The sequence below is a fragment of the Anas platyrhynchos genome, chromosome 13 (assembly GCF_047663525.1).
Source record: "Anas platyrhynchos isolate ZD024472 breed Pekin duck chromosome 13, IASCAAS_PekinDuck_T2T, whole genome shotgun sequence".
NCBI classification, from domain to species: Eukaryota; Metazoa; Chordata; class Aves; order Anseriformes; family Anatidae; genus Anas; species Anas platyrhynchos.
In genome coordinates this window covers 12073242-12093784 of record NC_092599.1, presented here as the reverse complement: position 1 = coordinate 12093784, position 20543 = coordinate 12073242, and the positions used below count along the sequence as shown (strand labels likewise).

General features: G+C 52.7%; 1 protein-coding gene and 1 long non-coding RNA gene across 6 annotated transcripts; one reads left to right on the top strand and one right to left on the bottom strand.

Annotated features, from left to right (window-relative positions):
* Nucleotides 1–243: 243 nt before the first annotated feature.
* On the bottom strand, nt 244–18907 carry LOC106018421 (uncharacterized). 5 transcript variants are annotated; one of them, XR_011812496.1, is made up of 8 exons: nt 14710–18902; nt 13950–14030; nt 13247–13374; nt 12158–12259; nt 11811–12029; nt 11332–11473; nt 3617–3754; nt 244–296 (listed from the first exon to the last, which is right to left on the bottom strand). It is a non-coding gene; the product is annotated as an uncharacterized lncRNA (long non-coding RNA). The 5 variants fall into 5 exon arrangements; XR_011812495.1 differs by having other exon boundaries at nt 13247–14030; nt 14710–18907; XR_011812493.1 differs by having other exon boundaries at nt 13950–18901.
* Nucleotides 18908–18924: 17 nt separating this feature from the next.
* On the top strand, nt 18925–20323 carry DNAJB8 (DnaJ heat shock protein family (Hsp40) member B8). The gene is made up of 2 exons (XM_072044316.1): nt 18925–19082; nt 19123–20323. The coding sequence occupies exons 1-2, from the start codon at nt 18932–18934 to the stop codon at nt 19689–19691; spliced, it is 720 nt and encodes a 239-aa protein (XP_071900417.1). The 5' UTR covers nt 18925–18931; the 3' UTR covers nt 19692–20323.
* Nucleotides 20324–20543: the final 220 nt, after the last annotated feature.

Here is a 20543-nt window from a genome sequence, read left to right as displayed (position 1 = left end):
AAAAAAAAAAAAAATCACCTGGATTTTGATTTCATACATCCCTGGGTGAAGAAATGCTGAAATTTAGACAGGAGGCTCTTGGCAAAAGAAGTCCTGATATAACGTACTGAATAGCCCACGCTGCCTTTTTTTTTTTTTTTTTTTTTTTTAAAGAAGGCAGATAAAACCATCCAGGACAAAATGGCACCACCAATGCTTTTAGCCAGTTATTCATCATCCCGTGACATCTTCAGCACTGCCTACCTGAACTGTTTGGAGACAGCTGATTATTGGCGACACATTTCCTTGCAGACTCGCTTTAAAGAAGAAGAAGAAAAAAAAAAAAAGGCAGTTTAAGCCCATCTTACAAATGGCATCCAGCCCTGTCCCATCTCATCCTGCCCCCTTCCTACCATCTCCAGCTGGAAAAAGAGACCATAAAGCAGTTTTGTGCAGTCACATGTAAATCCCCTGTCTCTGTTAAGGCGAGAGATTAGCCTGTTAACAAAGTTACCTTGTCACCTACCCTGCTTAATCCTTGCATTTCAAAGTGTAATTTTATTGAGCGCCTCGGAGCTGAAATCTGGTGTATGTTATTTATTTATTTATGCACTTTAATCGTTCCCTACTTTTCCCCCCTCCCCTTCTTTCCTTAATTCACCTGGAGCTCAAAAGATTTTTTTTTCCCCTAACCTTGTTGAAAGCAGTGGCTCTGGGAGAGGTGGCGCCTCTGCCGTTTTTATTAATTCTAACGTATTTATTTAACCCTTCGGGGGCTGAGGCAGTGCAAGGGCCCCGTGCCCCCACCCTGTGCCTGGCTGAGACGACAGTCAGCCGGTCTCCGCCGAGTGCCGCGCGGCCGGGGTGCAGCGGGGTATCCCGGCCATAAATCTGTCAATACAAAGAGAACAGCACACACGCAAAAAATGCGGCTAAAACCAAGAAATGCAGCATAATTACAGGTTCATTACTGCAAACAAAAGCATCCCCCGAGCCCACCCCTTTGGCAGGGATGGGAGCAATTCCAAGAGGCTCATTATGTAGTTACCTGGGCAGGGTCAGAGCCTCCTGCATAGCGCCGCAGCCCCGCTCCCTGCACAGCCCTGGGGATGCACCCACTGCAGCACCCCGCTTTCCACCTGGTGTCATTTTGGGCTCATTTTAAAGCATATTCAGCCATGGTTGGGTTGACGGCCAAAGAGACTGAAGGCTTTGTGGTTATGTGCTGAGGGGGCACAGCACAGAATGGGGAGGTGGGGCACGGGCAGGGGTCTGCAGCCCCACTGCCATGCCCTGCTCTGCGCCACCTTCCCTCTCCAAAGCCTTCTGTATGGCTGGATGTCAGCTGCCCAAGGCCTGTGGCCCCTGCAGCACATCCAGGAAATCCCTCTCTGCTTGCAAACAGCTTGCACCCTACATGGTGCAGAAAAAAAAATAAAAATCACAACTTCCCAACTCCTCTTGAATTTTTCAGAAATTGAAGGAGCTCAGAAACACACCAAACCTTGGGCCAGCAGCTGACACTTTTGCTCAGGACACCTCCAGCTCTGTGTGAGCCCTGTACCCAGCGGATGCACGGGCAGCCAAGGGATGCAGCCGGTGCTTTTTGGCTGTTTCCAGCCCAGGGCTCCCTTTCTTGCTGGGCTGGGAAGCAGTGTGAAGTCCCCTTCGACACCACATGCCCCTTCCAGAGCCACAGCTTCCCTCTCCGGCAGCCGAAGAATTGAGGAACTCCAACCGGCACCGCCGAATATTCAGGGAACCTGACAGCCTCCTTCCCCTCCGCCTGCAGCGGCGGTGAGCGCCGCCAGCGCGCCCACACCGAGCCTGCCTCCATCTATAACCCAAACGTCAAAACATTTCCTCTTGCAGCCCCATTCGGCTCATGGTAGCCCCGATCCCAGGTCCGAGCCGCGCTGCTTTTGGGGTCTGCCTCGCCGAGCCATTACTGTCACCGCCCCACTGTGCACAGATAAGAATAGGCTGCTTCTTCTGACTCATTTAGCTAAAACAATGGAGCCACCAGAGGCCAAATTAATCCCTGGTGACTTCAGCAGAGTTGCACCAGGCTAAATTTGGTCCCAAGCGTACAATTAGCACGGAGGAGAGCTCAGTGTCATGACAGTCTCTTGGCTCTTCCTGCGGGCTCCCTTAGCCAGGCTCGCCCTCTGTGCCAGGCAGCTGGGTGCTCCCTCTCGGCCGCCCTGCGCTCACGCCTTGCCATTTCTGGGCACTGGGAAGGGCACCCTGCAAGGGGAAAGGCAGCCCATCACCAGCAGCTTTCGCCTAGGGAAGGGCAGAGCCCCCTTCCCGTGGAGCTGGTCCTCCCCGCTCTGGATTTTGCAAGGAAATGAGCCTCATCCCCTGCTGTCCGCAGGCATCCCTGCGATGCTGTCATAAATTTGGGCATCCTCCCCAGCTCCTGCCTTCAGCTGGCTTGAGGCTGGTCCTGGTCTCCTGGCTGGTTCCCTTGAGAGCCACGCAACGTGCCTCTGAGCTCAGCCCTCACCAGCCTCTCTTTGGTAGTTTTGTGGCAACCTGATTCCCTCCAGTTATACACCTAAACCACTGAACCATGCTTTTTTGGCATGATTGTGTTTTAAATGCTGAGAAAATGGGTCAGAAATCATACAGGGATTGCCTTTGGTGACTCTCAGCTGACCGAGGACCAGGAGGCATCACCCAGCTGCTCCTGCAGCCACTCAGCAGTGTCGTGCACAAAAAATAGAAGGGGCAGAAATAAATTAAAAAAAAAAAAAAATCTTAAAAAAAAAAACCTAACCAGACCTTTTCAAAACTCCAGAAACACTTCCTCAAACACGTGGTTTTGCATCAGGCGCGAGCAGAGCCTGGATGGCAGGGCTGCTCCTGCCGCCGCTCCGCAGGCGGGTCCTGCCGACAAGGACTGGGGCTTGTGTTGAGAAAACTCCTGCTAACCTCAGAGAGCGCGTGTGTGTGTGTCCAAAGAAGAAGAAGAAAAAAAAAAGGCAACGAAAAAGCCTCAAATAATTAAAAAAAGGGGAACAAAGATCAGAGTGTGGGACTTGGGAAGGTCTGGGCTCACTGCCTCTCTCCCGTGTCCCCCTGCCCCCTCCGGCCCCACAACCCGGAGCCATTTCAAACATCCAGCCTTCTCATTCCTTTGACAATTCTTCAAAGGCTCCAGGACTCAAGGAAGCTTCCTGTTTCATCACAAAACCTCGCTTTCTTTTCCTCTGCCAAGCTATTAAAACTGTGCTGATGAAGCAGCGTTTGCTGCGTGGCCGACGACCCTGCCTCGTGCGTGACACCAAAGTCACGTTGCTCAAGGTGTTTTAGTTCCTACAGCCCCCTCCTGAGCCCCAAATTTACTGCACAACAACGTCTTGTTCTGTTAAGCCTGACAATGTCTTGTTAAGCTCGGCACTGGAAAAATATATTTCCTCTCTCCCAAGCACACGGTGGTTGCCTTACCGTTGCGTGGGGCTGCGTGTGTTATTTTGTTATTGCACGGTTGCTGGTGACAACTGATCTGCACGCCCCGCTTTGTTATTGTAGGGTTGCTTTAAAATCCTAGGCTCCTGGTATTAGTTCCATTTATTTATTTTAGGAAAAGGTAGTTTTAAGGCTTGAAAAATAAATAAATTCAAAGACATACCAAGACACAGTGAGGAGATAGCACGGAGAGGAAATCCTGCCGAGCGTGAGCCTTGCCCGTGCTCTGCCCATGGCGTGGTCACGTCCATGTGTGTCTGGCTCTGGGTGCTCAGCATTTTGGCAGTGCCCGTCTGTGTCTCTGTGAAAACGGCACAGCATTAAGAGTTTTCAAAGGCTTAAGTTACTGTAAAAATCTTCACCAGGCACAGGGTTGAAAAGTTCAGATGAAGGAAGAGGTGGAAGGAGGAGAAGGGGGGAAAGGGGAGAAGTGCTGGCAAGGCTGGTGAGGGCTTTCAGCATCATCCCGAGCCGGGCTGCTGGTGGGTGACCAGGTGGAAAAAAAGACCATATGCCACAAATGCTCACCCTAGCTCACTACAATACATCCCCCAAAGCTCCCCAGGTTCACACAGTGCCAGGCCAGAAGTAGAGTGCAGTGCCCAGCACAACCGAGCGCAGAGCATGGCAGCAGGCACACAGCCCCGATCCTCACCAGGCCCCAGCATCACATCTGGGGCTTGTTTTCCTCATTCATCAAGGGAAAGGGGAAAACAGCTGAGCTTGAGTGATACTGGGAAGGAGTAGAAACACATGATGATGCACCATGCCTAGCAGATCATCCCCAGCTCTGTTGTGAAAGGGGAGACTGAAAAGACAATGAAATTAAGGCGAGAGACTCCTGTCAAGCTAAATAATTAGGTCTCAGGGTACATAACTGATGTGCTCTTGATGTGGACTCCGAATCATTTACAAGGAGGTGCCTCACCTGGCAAGGCTCTGGTGTTGTGACAGCAGGGGATGAGCATCCTCAGTAGTAGGGTGAAGTGAGCAGCATGCAGGGGCACAAGCTTCCCACCATCCCACCACCATCTCTAACACATCACTGTTGTTTTGTTTTTTTTCTCCTTGGCATCAGAAGTCCCTGGCCAGCATCACTTGGGAACAGCTCTCCCCACAGCTACTGTGATCCATGCCCCTAATCCAAGGAGATGGAGCAATCAATACTCAAACGAACCGCTGGACAAAACAAGGCCACAGGGACTGAGCTGAGCCATGCAGATGCTCTCCGGGGCTTCGCTGCCCGGGCTGAGGCAGATGAAGCCGACCCTGCAGCTGACTGCACCATCCCATAAGAAAGACATCAATCTCGAGGGCTTTTTCCACTGTCAGTCGTTCGCAATGCTCTTTCCTGCCCCATCAGTTGCAGAGCACCAACATCCCTATTTTGCTTTTTGTTCTTTTCTTTACGTTTTTTTTTTTTCCTCTTTCCTTGCTCTTTTCACACCACATCATCACAAAAAACTGGCTCTGCCCTTCTCCTACAACCTTTGCCCACAACCTTGGAGCACCACAAATCTCCCGGGCACCCTGAGCATCGAGCAGGAGCTCAGCCCTGGCTGCCTGCTGTTGCACAGAGCTGGCTCCATGCTGAAACCTCTCGCCATCCCTCTGGGCTGCCCCCCACTCCCCGTGTTGTGACAGTCGGCTCGAGGGGCTGAGCGTGTCAGCACGGCCACCCCGAGCCCCCGCCGGCTCCCCTCCGCCCCGGGCATGCGCCGTCTGCCCGACACTGCCTACAAACTCTATTAGCTTTGTAATTAAAAACAGCTGTAATCTGATCAGGTGGAGATCACGGTTACAAAATGAAGGAAGCCATTAGCAGGAAATGTTGTGGTTCAGGCAGACATCAAATCAGTTTAAAGAGATTGGATTTCATTGTTTTTATACAGTTACTCCATTACTATAATGCACTGGGTCCATTTAAGCGGCTGGCTTGGAGGAGTGCTCATAAGGCAGTAGTGACATCTATGTGAAATGAACGGCATAAACGGCAAACTCTGAAGAGATAGCAGTGAATTTACACCCCTTGCTCTGCGCTGAATATTAATGCACCGGAGCGGGGCTTGCAGGGCTGTCCTGGTTTTCCCTCCTTGCTTCCCAAGCCCCCTGCAGCGCTGCCAGCCCCCCTGCAGGGCAGGGAGAGCCCCCCTGGGGCAGGTCGGCTCTCCGAGGACCACCTTTCCTCTCCCCTCTACCGCAAGCAAACCACGGGTCCGGTTTCTCAGCAGCGAGGTGGAGTGAGAACCGAAACCGCAGCAGCCACATCGCTTCGCTTCCTCCTGGTAAACACCAGCCGGTCAACAAGACAAAACCTGGAGCACCTCGGTTCTCACAAGGGGATGTTGCCCTTTTCCTCTGTTTCCCCTCCCTGATAAATGAATCACAAAACCCAACAAACAAACAAAAAACACAAGGGGGGAAACAACCTGTGCCGGGAAGCATCAGTCTCTGGCCCAGCGCTCGCAGCGAGGTGCAGGATGCAGCCCAAAAGCCTTGCCATCAGGAGGGGCTGTTTGCAAAAGCTGCCGGCTCCTGCTTTACCTCAGTGCCCACCACACGACCCCGGCACCTATAGAAAACCCACACGGAAAGGCACGTGGGCCCCAGCTGCCTCTGGTCACTTTTACAGGAAGGGGTAGGCGGAGGGGTTACAGCGTTATGGGGTTTGCACAACTAGCCCATCCCCATGCTCTGGTGCCAGCCGGGCCATCGGTACCCTCAGCTTTCTTGTGCCAAAAAAGCCCCCATGGTGCAAGGTGGGCTCATCCAGCCGCCCCCTTCCTGTGGGAAAGGCCTGCAGGGAGGGCTCAGGACGCAGCTTAGAGACAAGGAGGGCGTTGGGGAAATGCAAATGGGATGAGAGCTGCCAGGAGAAGGGAGCTGTGCCCCTGCCCTGGCCCTGCCTGAGCATTAGGAGGCCTCTCCAGGCAATGCAGAGCACACACGCTGCTCTCCCCTCCCCGATCTGCTCATCACAGGAGGAGATAAGACAGGGCCTGCAGACAAACGCCCACACAGATCCCAGGGTGCGGAGCTCCCCCTCCAGCCAGAGCCCCCCTGGTTGTGGCTGAGCCCCCCAGGCTCGCAGAGGGCTCCGGCATCGCCCTGCTCATCTCGTCCTTCCCTCCTCGCCCCCCTCACTTCTCGCACCGAACTGTATCAAATGCATCAAAGCCCGAGTGAATTACGTTCCCCTTGACCCGCTGGCAGCAAGTTCAGCCACAGGACATTAAAAGAGCAGAGGCTGAGGTTTCACGGCCTGCGATGGCAGAGGCAGAAGTGCAGGCCTCATCGCTGCCTCGCTTTTGCTTTCAGAAGCGATATTTTCACCCAAATTCAGGGCGGGCAGGGCCGAGGTGTGGGGCTCAGCCCAGATGGGGTTGGGGGCTGGTTGTGAGGCGTGTGAGGAATTTCTGAGCAGCCCCCACATCTGCCCCCCAGCGTTATGGTACATGTGCTATCCAGCCAACTCCATGCGGTTTGGGGTTTGATTGCAGCCTCTGCACAGGCCGTGGGGCGAGACGGAGCTGCCAAGGCCCCACAGTCATGGGATGCTCTGGGGCATATTGCAGGCTCCAGCTGCATGAGGCCACCAGTGCTCCCAGTTTGTGCCAGCTGTCCCTGATGCTGGGACTCAGAAGGTGCTCAGCATCAGTGTGCGCCTCAGCACCCCACGCTCAGGGACCCATATCTAGAAAGGGAGCAAGAGTGGAGAAATTGCCCATAGCCTCTCTGCCCCTCACAGGGGCCCCAAAGAGGATGGTGAACACAAAATGATGGTAATACCCCGTTGTCCTCGCAGGAACGGTGGCATGCAGGGACCGACTGCCATCACATCCCGGCTGTCCCTGCCACAGCTCTGGATGCTGCATGTTGTGGAGCACCCTGCTCCAAAATCGCTGCCATGGCCATGCCAATCCCTGAAGCAGCAGCATCAAATCTGGAGCCTGTGAAGCCACCGACAGCAAAATAAATATTCGGGAATATTTTTAGCATGCTCTCGTTCAGAGAGAATTTCTTTGTGTCCTTCTGAGGAGCTTGCCGGATCTTTCATCGGTTTGTTTTTCTCATTAGCCGGCATAAGCTTTGTTCTTATTTAATAAAGATTAGGATCTGCTGCCTCCAGCCCTCTCTTTTTGCTCCTCCATCAGGCCCGTGGGGGCTCAGGCTGCAGCGATGTGTTTGATGTCGGCCGCGGAAGTTGAAATGCGGGACAGAAGCTGGGGTTCGCTTCCCCCAAAAACCCCTGTCCCATGGCCCCTTGGGGGGGCAGATGGGGACAGGGCACAGAGATGGGAAAGCACTGCCTGGGTCCGGAGGTTTCCACGTCCAGCTGGCTGGGCACTTTGCAGAGGTTTAGTCTGGGCCACTAAGAGCACGGGTGGAAAATGGGATGGCTGATGCAGCGAGCTAGCCCATGTGCAAGCCTAATAAAACAGGAGACGTGCCACAGCTGGGGGAATTGCTTCTTCCAGCACTGGAGGTCAGGGAGATACAACGGAGCTCTTATCCCTTTATATATCATCAGATTTTCCTTGCGAGCCCAGAAAATAAAATAACTGCCTTCCTTTCTGGAGCTGAGTCATTCCTTGGAAAGAAATGGGTTTAAAATGACAGCAGCGGTGAACCAGAAGGGGTTTGGTGAACACCCGGAAGGAGGTCGTGGCATCTTCTGAGCTCTGAAAGCCTGATCCCAGCTGATTGCTGCCGTGTGCTGTTCAGGTTGGACCAATGCTGCATCCCATGGGGATGAAGGCTGCTGCTGGGACAAGGACGGCAAGGGACCAAGGGGGCCGAGTCATGCCCATGGTGGAGGCTGTGCTCCAGAGGCCCCGTGTCACAGCTGGAGCTCCCCGTGTGTCACTTTTCCAGATATTTTCTCCTCTGCTGACTGCAGAGGGTCACTGCTGTGTGCCTTGGTTTAGCCATCCCCACAGGGAGAAAACTATATTTACCTCTTAAGAAACCAACTGTGGTTAGTTGCTTGTGGTAACGTAGACAAGGTCCATGCAGAACCAGCACTATTACCATCGCTATTTGTTAACACACTTCTACTTTCTTATAGATTTATTTTCTTTTTTTCTTGAAGAAATATCTTTAAGCCCTGTAGCAAGAGGTCTCCCATTTCGAGCAGAGGAGCATATTTTGCATGCGCGCGCCTTCGAAGGGGATGCATAACTCCCGGCCAACAACACTTATCACAGTACCTCGCGTGGGGAGATAAGGGCAAAGGCACGCAGGGCTGCGGGGCAGGAGCTGTTTGCTGAGAGGGGCCAGGAAGGAATCCAGCCCCCACCCTGCCGCAGCCTTACCTGCGCCCAGGTGCGCGCCGGCCGCGGCGCCGATCCCCTCGGTGCCGTGCTGCCGCACGCTGACGGGTGCCAAACCTCGAAGCTCGCTCTGGCATATTTGGGAGGGGAGGAGGAACAGCAGGGAAAGCAGATTTTATGAATACTTTTTTTTTTTTTTTCTTCTTTAGCAGTTGCAGTTGTAAAGGAACTCGTCCTCACCATGTTTGTGTCACTTGTGTTTGCTGCCTGGGGTGATGTGAGAGCGCAAGTTTTCCTGGCATGACTGCTCTTGGAAAATCAGCCTCAAATCCATATATGATAGTATTCATGGAAACCACAACCCTAATTTACATGCACCGATTTCCCTGCCAGAAACTGCACTCCCATCCAACCCGGGGATAGAAACACTGCCCTGTGACTTTCCTTCCCAATCACGACCAACCCATGCACTTCAAAACTCAAATATTTTCCAGGGAATGTTTGCAACCCGCAGTTTAAAAAAAGAAAACCTTCCCCACACTCATGCGGTGGCTCGGTATCATGGCTGCATTCAAGGAAGTTTCCTTATAGGTATTTCCCAAGCCAAACCACTTTCCTCTCACAGAAAAAAACAAGCCAAAAAAGCCTTGAGAACCAACCACTTCAGATACAGAATTTCTTAAATATACCTCATTCAAAATTTCTTCCCCGTGTTCTCGTGTGCTTTACACCATGTTACGGAGATGTGCTCGCAGATCACCAGCGCACAGGGAAGGACCTGGCTCTTTGGACACCCGTCCTCCCTTGCCCAACGCCAGGGAGAGATGCTTCCAGCCGCTGCTGTGCTCAGTGTAATAGAACAAAGGTTGGGGAGGTGGAGGGAGAGCCCTGGACAAAGATAAAAATCTATTTCTGATGCCTATAAAAACCAAACCCAAATTCCCAGTTGCTTCAACGTGAGCAGTGGACGTGGGGTAATGGAGAATAGAGTTATTTATTAATAGAAGGGCATTTCAATAGAGATCTGAGGAGGTGATATGGGCCAAATGGAGGCTTTTACAGAAATAATGCTCGGGAGGTTCTACCCGGTTTGCCCAGGTGTCTCAGCACTGTGTCCTGGGGATGGTTGCCTCCCATTCCAGAAGGGGTCTTTCTGGGGTGTTGCATGCTTGCAGAGCCCTGCCACCACTTGACCCACCTCCCCCAGACCCAGAAATGGAGATTGAAGAATGAGCATGGACGGAAGGTGTTTGTCTGGGGATCCTGCCCTTGCTGGTTTTTGGGGGAAATGGTGTGGTGCTGTTACAGAGCCTCACACCGTGCCCCCAGCCCAGGGCAGCCACAGCCCCACTGGCTCCATTCCCCACCCTGGTTTTGCGCCTCCAAGGCCAGGAGCCTCCAAAACCGCATTGGACCTGCTCCGATTCCAACCACTGTCTCCCACAAAACACAAAATTCACCTCCTGAAATTCCTCACCGACTCCTTTTTAAGCAACACCTCTCCCCTCGCTTGGCAAGGCAATGGCACCAAAATTCCCACCCGCCTCTCCCTCACAGCCCCTTCTGGAGGGGGCTCACGACCCACGCAAATAAAAAAATACAAAAATACCCCAAAGGCCGATCTCCCCCCCTGCACCGGCAGGCAACAACAATTCACGGGGGGTCTTTGGGGAGCGGGGACGGAGGGAGGGAGGAGCGCGGTGCTGCGTGGCTGCATGTGGCAATCAAGCTTTCCCACCGCCGCCTGCCCCTGGGGAGCGTCCCCGCTCCTGTTTGCAGAAGCGGCGTCTCTCCCTCCACCTCGCTAATCCCCCTTCCCTGTGCTCCCACCCCTCGGGAGCCCTGGGAAAGCGGCGCCGGTCCCCGCTGCCCCATCTCCCCTCTGCAAAACCGAGGGAGGAGGGAGGAGAAGGAGAAACGTGCGCTCCCTTAATTGATTTTGGTGAAAGAGGCAGGCAGCCGCGGCACCGTCAAATTAATTAGTTCCAGAGCTATTGCAGTTATGAGCCACGTTAAGATTAGTGGTCATTGCGTTTCGGTGCTGGGAAGTGGAGGTAGGAAGAAGGTATTTAAAATGCCTTTTTTTTTTTTCCTTTTTTTTTTCTCTTCTCTTGGAGCCTTCCTTAAAAACACAGGAGAAAATAAAAGAGAGGAGGCCCCTGGCTGCCAGTGCTGTGTCCCCCACGTGCTGCAGCCCAGGTCCAGCCCAATTCATGGGGTGAAATGACCATTTTGGCCCATTCTGCATCATCTGCCCCATGTTTAACCAGGCGGGTGCTCAGAAAGGCCAAGCCTCCATCACCCTGCTGTTGTCTCCACCATAGAGCAGGGACAATGCCAGCTCCCACGCCCCCGGTGGGTGACACCTGCGTCCCCCCTTGCCCTCCGTGATGAGGAGGCAGGGGGAGAGGCTCTGAGAGCCTCATGTGGGCTCGGGGGCTGCGATCCCAATGGGACAGGAACGCCTGCTGCAACCTGATAACGCTGCAGCATCCGAGGGGCGCCTGTTGTCTCGGGAGACACCACCACGCGCAGAGGCTTACATCTGGGTGTCGATAAGCGTGCCTGTTTGTGCATAAACACAGCACCACACGCAGCCACATACCTCTGCATTCCTCCTCCCCCTTGTTCCTTCATCTCCGTTTCATCTGCTCTTGCCTGTTACGTGTTCTCTCTCCTCCTCTCATTCCGAACCCAGGTCTGTGAAAGGGCAGTCGTTGTGGGTCACACGAACCAGGACCATGGTGCTGAGGAGTGGCAAATGTTTTGGGTAAATTTGCAAAGCTTGCAAGGGTCTGGGTGGAGGAAAGCAGGAGGAGAAGGTCTCAAACCCAAACGCTGCCAGGGTAGGAGTGTATTTTTTACAGCGATTAAGAGTAAGTTAAAAAAAACATAACCTCCCCCTTCCCAGTTGCTTATAAGATAAGAGAGGGTCTGCAAGGTGAACACACACCAGCAGTACTCCAAAACTGAGTGCAAGACACCGTATCACATGTGCCACCACAGACAGGGTCTGCTTGTGCAAAGGATGGGGACTGAAAGGTCTATGGTAACCATGTGCTGAGCTCATCCCCTCACACTTACCGAGTGCTGGCTGCTTGATCTGCTGCTTGACTGGGGTGAAGGGCATCCCATGGCATCTTCTGGTGTGCCCCCAGGATTTGCTCACAAGCTCTGCTCCAGCAGGACAGCAGGTCGGCACAGGGTGCTGCATCCCCACCTCAGCTCCGGGTAGGGCTCCCAGCCCAAAAGCACACTCTGGAACAATCCTAGAAGCAGGACAGTTTCTAACTCTCCGTCGTTCTTGGAAAAGCAGGGAAAAGACATCATGTCAAAGGTGTTTACACCTAAACAACTCATTCAAGGAAATCTGTACCGGACAAACTCGGTGACAACCATGACCCAGCTGCAGGAAACTCATCACAACTCACCCCAGAAACAGCCCAGCATGTTCACTGCTCCTCCCCAGAGCTCTCTTCAGCCCTCTGCTCGCAGGGGCCACCCAGCTCTTTGCAGAAAGCTGGTGGAAGGACCTGTGGATTAGTAGAAACCTTCATCTTTCCCACTCTGGCAGCTCAAACAGGCAATGCTGCTTCAACAGACTCTGTGCACGAGACCATTTCACACTGCCCACTCAGGAGAACATGGGTGAAAACATGGAGCTACCTTGCAAGCAGTAGGCAAGGACACTTGGGCCCCAGGTAAACACGAATGGGTCTCCAGAGAGAGGTGACCACCCCTCCTCCAGGGGGATTTGACATCCCCTTCAAGACCTCTGCTTGCTGCATGACTGCAGACGGGGCAAATGCTGCTCCAGCACGGCCACTGGTGCCTGAAGCAGCAGGTAGGCAGCAAAACCCCAGTGTGCACAGAGAGGATAGGCAGTGTGAAGGAGTGTTCACAAGCACACGTGCCTGGGAGCCAGGCCAGGGCAGAAGGGCTCTTCAGAGAACATGGGTTTGGGCACCGGGAGCAAGGAACTTGTGAGCCCAAGGCAGCGTGTCTGCACTGCTCTCGAGCTCTCTGGAATGGGGCTGTATACTGAATTTATGAGCTCTTAAGTCATCACATTTACAATTTATATTCTCCAGTCTTTTAATCTCGGCAATAAACTTGGACTAAACCTTTGCTGAGGCAGTGTGGAAATTTCACTGTTCCCCACAGCCTGTCTAAGAGGAGCCCATAGGCAGAGCCAGAACCAGAACTTGTCGCCTGACAGCTTCATTGTGGGCTCTCCTCCTGTTCCCCGCTCCCAGTAAAGCCACTGGTAACCAACTGGTCCGCTACCTGCCACCTTGATTGCCTAGGCCCCCTTCCTGGACACAGTTGTAAGACATCAACAAATACCATGGGTCAAACACTTGCAATGATCCCCTACGATCTCTGCTATCTTCTAGAGGAGGGGGCTGCCTTCCTTAATGATGAGCACCAGGTCTACGTGCACATCACCATTTAAATCCTGCACCACTTGGGACCCCCCACCTCCTGCAAACCAGCCTCACGGGTGCATTTTTACCCACCTAGAGTTGCTTTACTCCAGAGGACTAGACCAGAAGAACCATCTCCAGAAGGTTTCCTGCTGGAGCAGTGTCTCTCAGCAGGAACCGATCTCCAAAGTGGGCACCTCCTTGCACACCGAGACCTAAAACTGAGATGGAATTGGCACCGATAAAACTACTAAGGGAGGCAGGCCCTCCCTGCTTGGACGAACCCCACGCTTTCAGAAGAGGGTGGCATCATTTCTGCAGAATGCTCGAGTGGCCTCAAATAACACACTGAACTGTCAGGCACAAGCCCAAGCGATGGCGTGAGCCAGCACTGAAATAATGAGAAGCTGATCTACAGCTTTTCCCCTCTGGTTTATTAAATGAATGCTCCGCATACCACTTCCCACTGACTGGAGACAGAGCGAAAATCCCAGGACAGTAACTCATCATCCTTTCTTCCCCTGAGAAGACTCGAGGCTGTGGCTATGTATGGATGTTGCGAAGTGATAAAGTCGCTGCGGCTTCACGAGTTACCACGCACCGGCTGAGCCGCGCTGCCCGGCCGCGCGCGCGCTCCCGGCTCCCTGCAGCTGGGTGGTAAAAACATGTTCGCTCACGATGGGGCTGGAGCAGGTACCCCGGCGGCGGGCTCCTGATAAGCACGCTGCTTATCTGTGCCTCGTTAAGCCCCAGGACTCAACGGCTCGCGATGCAATCCTTGGCCCAGAGGACCCACCTCTTTTCGAGCTGTAGACCTCAGCCTCGGAACTGGCAAGGGGAACCGGCTCCGGGAAGGCGGTCAATGTTGCACGAATTCCTGAGTGTGGAATGGAGAGGAAGGGAGGTTCGGGACCATGCCAAAGAGCAGGAATAGCAGAGGGACCAGCCAACCCTACCGCTGAGTGCAACCTCAGCGGAGCCACGCCTGGGTGAGAATATTGTAGATGACACATGGAGATGACCCAGGCAATGAAACTGAAGTGCTCTGAATTCTGCTGGGATCAGAGTCCATGGAGACAAGTTACATCACTGCTCGTGCTTTCCAAGACTGGAGTAAGGTCTTGCCCTGGGCATGATGTAACATCAAAAACATGCCAGGCCCCTTGACTCCAATAAGTAGGATCAGGCCTCCCCTTTGGATTCTTATCTCAAAAAATGGCAGTTTTGGGGAGGTTCCTGCCCTTAACCACCACCCAGAATCTGTATCCTCCTGCCCAAACCTTGGTTTAGCCTCAAGGCTCAAAAAACTGGATCCAGACCCAGTTCCCTCGGTCCTCCTTCAGCTCTGTCTTCCAGCCCCCAGGAATCTCTCCCAGGCAGCGCTCCCCAGACCCATCCCACGTCCCATCCTGCCGCCAGCCTCCGCACTGAGGACACGCTGGCCCTCCCTCCAGCCTGCAGAGGCAGGAATCCACACCATTTAATCATTTTCTGCCCAACACCCACAGCTGCAAGCACAGCAAACAACCTCCCCAAATTAAACACCAGGCACCTACCCCCTCCTTTCCTCCGGTGCACCCAGATGCTCTTGGGTTGACAGAATTTCAGTCCCGATCTTCTTCCTGAAGGCAAGCAGGTCCCTCTGTCCCCCCACCAGGTCAGGCTCACGTGCCTGTCCTGGCCAGACTTTGGGAGCAGGCAGGGGGTGAGCGGAGCTGCCCTGGGGGCAGGCAGCCGATGACAGCCCGACTGGCGGGGCAAAGTGTGACCTGTGTTTGTTTGGATAGCCAAAGGACTTGGAACAAATGTCTCCGGCTCATGTTTTAGATAAAAGAAACCCAGGCTTGTCATGGGATCAACGGGGCTGGCAAGAAAATACTCAGGGAGACCTCCCTTCATCCCCTGTCCCTTTTAAAACAAGAGAAACTATAACAGCAACAACAAAAATAGAAGAAAACACCCACATCTCAGAGATGCTCGCTCCTTTCTGGACCAGGACATTTTAGGGTGTCAGGAGCAAGATCAGTGATGGGGGCCACAAACATGGGGTCACCAGCGGTCCAGGTACCAAATCTTGGGGCGTTTCATCCCTGGGTGCCCATTGTTCTGTTCCCCATCCCCACCTGCTCACCACCCCTCGCAGCCTGACGCCAGCCCGACGTCTGGCTGGGAGGGAAGAGGGGGACGTGGTGGTGCCTGGAGCACGGGGGGACAGGGACCACCACATCCGCATCCATCTGGCATACTGAAGCAGCGACCGGAGGAAAAGGAAGGAGGGGGTGGGTAGAAGAGAAAATCCCAAAGATCCTCGGATAATAAGCACCATTAAGGTTAGTCTGTCTCATGATTGTTTCTTATTAAAAAGAGACTGTACTTTATCTGTGCAGGATATGCTGTTTGGATGAGGGAATTAGCAGAGTGACTGCCTCCATATCATCTAATTAGCAAAAATGTTGATAAGCAGATACAATCACATATGATTAGGATCCTTTTAAAAAGCCACTCCATTAATTAAATAGACAGAAAGGCCGCCTCCAGCCCTCGCGTGCCACTGATTAGAATACAAATATTTACACTAATCTCACCTCCATCAGCCATGGGACACTTTTGAGTATTTTTAGTGACATCAGATTACTATTGATTTTCATCCCCAATGTCAGACCATTTTGTTAGTATCTGAAAGTGCTGCCTTCAGTTTCGGATGCTTTAAATCATGTTAAGGGTTTATCTTAATGACGCTGCTGATAACCACTGTTCAGGTCACTCGTACTTTCTCTTCAAAGAACACAGTCTAGGCTGGTTTTTATTGTTTGTACTTGAGATTTAAGATACGAAAAACATTTCTCATTTCAAAGCCTTGGTTTCTAGGGATGGGGCTGCCAGGCTAGTTTGGGTCTAGTTACTTAAGTGTGCACGTCTCTCTCATTTCCCTTTCTCCCCATCTCTCCTCAACCCTTTCTCTCTTCCTCGCAAACTCTTTTGGCTCACAGCAGTGGCCCCTGTCGAATGGCTGCTAACGTCTGACGCCTGCTGCAGGCAGCAGACAGACAGGCAGCGAGAGTCCCCCGCCCTGGGATGACAGGAGAAAAACCATTCCCCATGTTTCAGATGGGTAGGATGTGCTAAATCCAAGACAGATAATCCGGTGCGCCAGCCAGTCTGAGATGGGCACTCATCATCAAAAGCAGCTCGGGGAGGAGATGCTTTGCAAGGAGACAGCCCAAGACAGAGTCGCCTCCTCCCTTCTGTGCACAGCCCCACTCCCTGCAGCAGATAACTGGCCTGGGACCCTCCAACAGGCCTCTCCCACCTGCCTCTCATGTCCCATTTTTCCTTCTGGGTAGCAGACAACAGGAACAGCAATTGCTCTCAAAACGTCTGCCAAGCATCTGCAAACAGACCGTGGTGGCACTGGCTAGGAGCTGCTGCACGTTTTGGTGGCAAGCTCAAATCGCCCTCAAGTCCCATAGACGGTCATAAAAAAGTCCACCAGACAAAATGAATGAGCCCCTTGGTGAAGATTTCAAGCAAAGCAGCCAGCTCGTACGCCACACACATGGTCTTTCACATGGGCAGCTCTCAACTCTTTCCCCAAGTGCTGGATGATGGAAATGAGGGCAGTGATCTGCAACACATGCTGCCACCAGTAGGTGTTTATGACTGGGTTACAGACAGCCGAGTTCTTGTTACTGGCACCTCCTTGGAGACCTCCTTCCTGCAACGACTCCCTGTGCAGATCTGTTATTTCCCACAGGAATGGAAAATGCAGGGAACAGAAACAGATGCAGGATAGCCAAACACTCGATCTGCAAAGCCCAACTCCTCAGGTTGAACCTGTCTGCACTGAGCATCCCCGTGTATGTGTATGCACCTGGGGCCAATACCCAAAAAGTACATAGAAAAGAGGCTGAAGTTGTCAAAGATCTTCATCCTTGGCATTTATTTTGGTACTAACAGGGAAGTGAAGCTCTTCATGAAGCATTAGGCTTGGCTATAAATTCAGAAGAGACCTTAATGGCAATCTAATCAGGATTTTACGTAAAAGGTCCACTCTGGGGTTAAAAATGGCCACATGAGGAATGTTTCAGTGATTTACTGCCTTCACGCTGAAGGATGTGCAACATTTTTGGAGTTAGAATTTGCTAGTGCCACCTTCCAGCTTCCTTCCCTGAGAGTCTGAAGATCCCTGTACCACTGAAGGTCTGTTCCCATTCATGTTCTCAGAGGCTACGATGAAGCTGGTGTTGAACTTCCTCTTAATACCGAGAAACATTCCCTGAATATATCACTCCAGAGCATGTTTCCCAAATCCTTAATTATGTTTTATGGATCTTCCCTGAGCCTGGTCCAACTTATCAACACTCTTCCCCAATTGCGGGAAGCCAAACTGCAAACAGCTTTCCTATGGCTGCTGCCATAGGAAACACCCTATGGATATAAGATGACCTGACTGCACAACGCTTCCCTGGATGGCACATGAAAGCACAGCACGTGTCTGAAAATCCCACCTTTGGGCAGGTACAGGCAGAAACCGAGCTGATGAGGCCATACATCACAGCTGCCATACCACAGTCCCATGGGGTGACTACAACACATGTACAACATCTGCTTGAAAATGCAAGGCCGGTGACAACCCATTCCACCCTAGAATGAAGTCAGATCAACCGAGCAGTGGTTGGCTGAGCCCCCTCTGAGGCCATAATCCCATGACTTGGGAACAACAGGCTTCAAAAAAAGGCTATTTTTATGGGGCTTGCCTCCTGTAACAGCACAGGACGGAGCGGAGCAAGGGGTGATTGTGGGTAGTTAGGGTCTGGCGGCCGGAAGATGTGGCGCTGTACGGAAAGGTGGAGCCCCTCCCTTGATGGACAGTAGCGTGTGGCCTGTGCTGTAAGCAAGCAGAAGTGACGCTATGGGCCTCGGGTATATAACCCCATGGGACTCGACAACAAACGCCATTTGCCATCCACCACATTGGTGTCTGTGAGCCGATGGACCGAGCGGCCTGGGGCTGGTCGCCATGCCGTTCCTGAACCAGGTCGCCACTGCCTCCTGAAGGCAACAAGTGGTACCGAAACCCGGGAAAACTCCTGGATTCGGGTGAACGGCGGCCGGAGCGGCGGGACCAGCCCGGCGGGGAGGACGCTCCCGGACCAACAAGGAAGATGGAAACCCTTGTGAAGGTCGTATCAAAGTTGTGGAAGCTATGGGGTGGCTCGGCTGAGGAAGCCAGGGATGCCGGTGGGGAACCAGAGAGCCTGAGGAAATCTGGGAGAGACCATGGCCATGTGCGCCCCAGTACGGAGCTGAACTAGAAGACGAAGAGTCGGGTGAAGAAACCTCCGGCGGGAACGGGGATGAAGTGCTAGGTTTTACTAACACGTGGAAATGTGAGAAAGAGAACGGTTGCGGGGACGACCGGGGAGGAGGTAGAAGCGTGAGAGAGGGGCAGAGAGCCGATCGGGACGGCCATCCGAGAAAACGCTCCTGTGGCGCAGACGCCTCACTGAGATGGCGGCGGGGCGAGCCACGAGGCAGAGAGCGGCCTGCCCGCAGGGGTGGGGGGCAGGGCCCAAACTCGATGGGAGGGTACTGGAGCTCGGAGGTGAGCAGTCAGTCAAGCTCTGACTCCGGTGATCCAAGCGCCCGCCTGTCCCCGAGGCACACAGTGGCAGCGGGTGTCCAGTTGTGTCTGGAAGCTGGACACCCCCAGGCTTCAAATCCTCAGTGGGAGAGAGGCACCAGGCGACTTCCAAACAGCCTCACCTCACTTCTGAGATGGTGGACTACTACAAAGTCCTTGGACTGCAAAAAAACGCCTCCCAGGATGACATTAGGAAATCCTACCGCAGGCTGGCACTACAATGGCATCCTGATAAGAATCCCAGCAACAAGGAGGAAGCCGAAAAGAAAAAGAATTTTCAGCACAGTAAAAAAAAAAAAAAATTTAAAGCTTTCCTCAAAAAAAGTCAAAGCTGTCGCTGAGGCATACGAGGTTTTGTCTGATCCTCAGAAACGGTCGCTCTATGACAGGTCTGTTAAGGAGAGCATTTCCCACAGAGCAAGAAGTCCCTCGATGGGTCATAACAGCTTTTTTGACACCACTTATGTATTCCAAGACCCCAATGAGATCTTTAGGGATTTCTTTGGAGGGATGGATCCCTTTGTGCATGCTTTCTGGGACCCATTTGGCAACCTCAGGAATGGTGATGAAAACAAGCAGGGTCCAAGTGGAAGAGGAAGCTGCTCCAGTTTGTTTTCTGACTTCGTGCAGTCTTTCATGCCATTTAATCCATTCAGCCCCAGTGAGCAGCCCACATTCTCCTTTGCTGAGGACATGGCTGAGCCACACAGTTTCAGATCAGTCTTGACCACTACTGAAGGGATCAACGGCAAGAAGGTCACCACCCGGAAAATCATTGAGAACGGGCAGGAGACAATAGAAGTGGAAGAAGATGGCCATTTGAGGTCTGTGACGATTAATGGAAGAGAACACCTGAAATTATATCTTATCGTAAAAGGAAATCAGGTTAGTTAGGCAGGACCTACCCTTCACAAACCCATGCTGGCTGGGACCAATGACTGCTTTGTCCCCCAGGTGCGCCTCAATACGTTCGAGAACCATCTTCTCCATGATTTTACCAGGCACTGACGTGAGACTGACAGGCCTGTAATTGCTAGGGTCTTCTTTCTGACCCTTCTTGAAAATCGGCACAACATTTGCCAGCTTCCAGTCTACCGGGACCTCTCCAGATTCCCAGGATCGTTGAAAAATAATTGAGAGAGGTTCCGCGATGACGTCTGCCAGCTCCTTCAGCACCCGGGGATGAATCCCATCCGGACCCATGGACTTGTAGGGATCCAGGTGGAGTAGCAAATCCCGCACACGTTCAGGGTTGGTTGGGAGTTTGTCATCCCCACCGTCCCGGTCCTCCAGCTCAGGGCACCCTGGGTCCCGAAGCCCATCATTGGCATTGAAGACAGAGGCAAAGAAGGCATTAAGCGTCTCTGCTTTGCCTATGTCATCGTCTGTGAGGAGACCTTCCCTATCAAGGAGCAGCCCTATGTATTCTTTAGTTCTCCTTTTTCCATTCACATATCTAAAAAAAACCTTTTTATTTTCTCTCACAGACACAGCTAGCTTCAACTCTAGGTGTGCTTTAGCCACACGAAATTTCTTCCTACAAACACGAACAGCATCCCTGTATTCTTTCCATGTCACCTGGCCCTCCTTCCAGTAGCGAAACACTCTCTGTTTCCGCCTAATCTCCATAAGAATGTTCCTGGTCAGCCATGCCGGCCTCCTGCCGCGCCTGCCTGACTTGCGATATTTAGGAATTGCCTGATCTTGTGCTTCTAGGAGGCATCGCTTAAAGAATGACCAGCACTG

Excerpts from the sequence above, each read along its gene's own strand:
- DNAJB8 (XM_072044316.1), top strand. The coding sequence starts at position 18,932 with ATGGTGGACTACTACAAAGTCCTTGGACTGCAAAAAAACGCCTCCCAG. Across the intron at positions 19,083-19,122 it reads GAAAAAGAATTTTCAGCACA|TCAAAGCTGTCGCTGAGGCA; the intron begins GTAAAAAAAAAA and ends CCTCAAAAAAAG.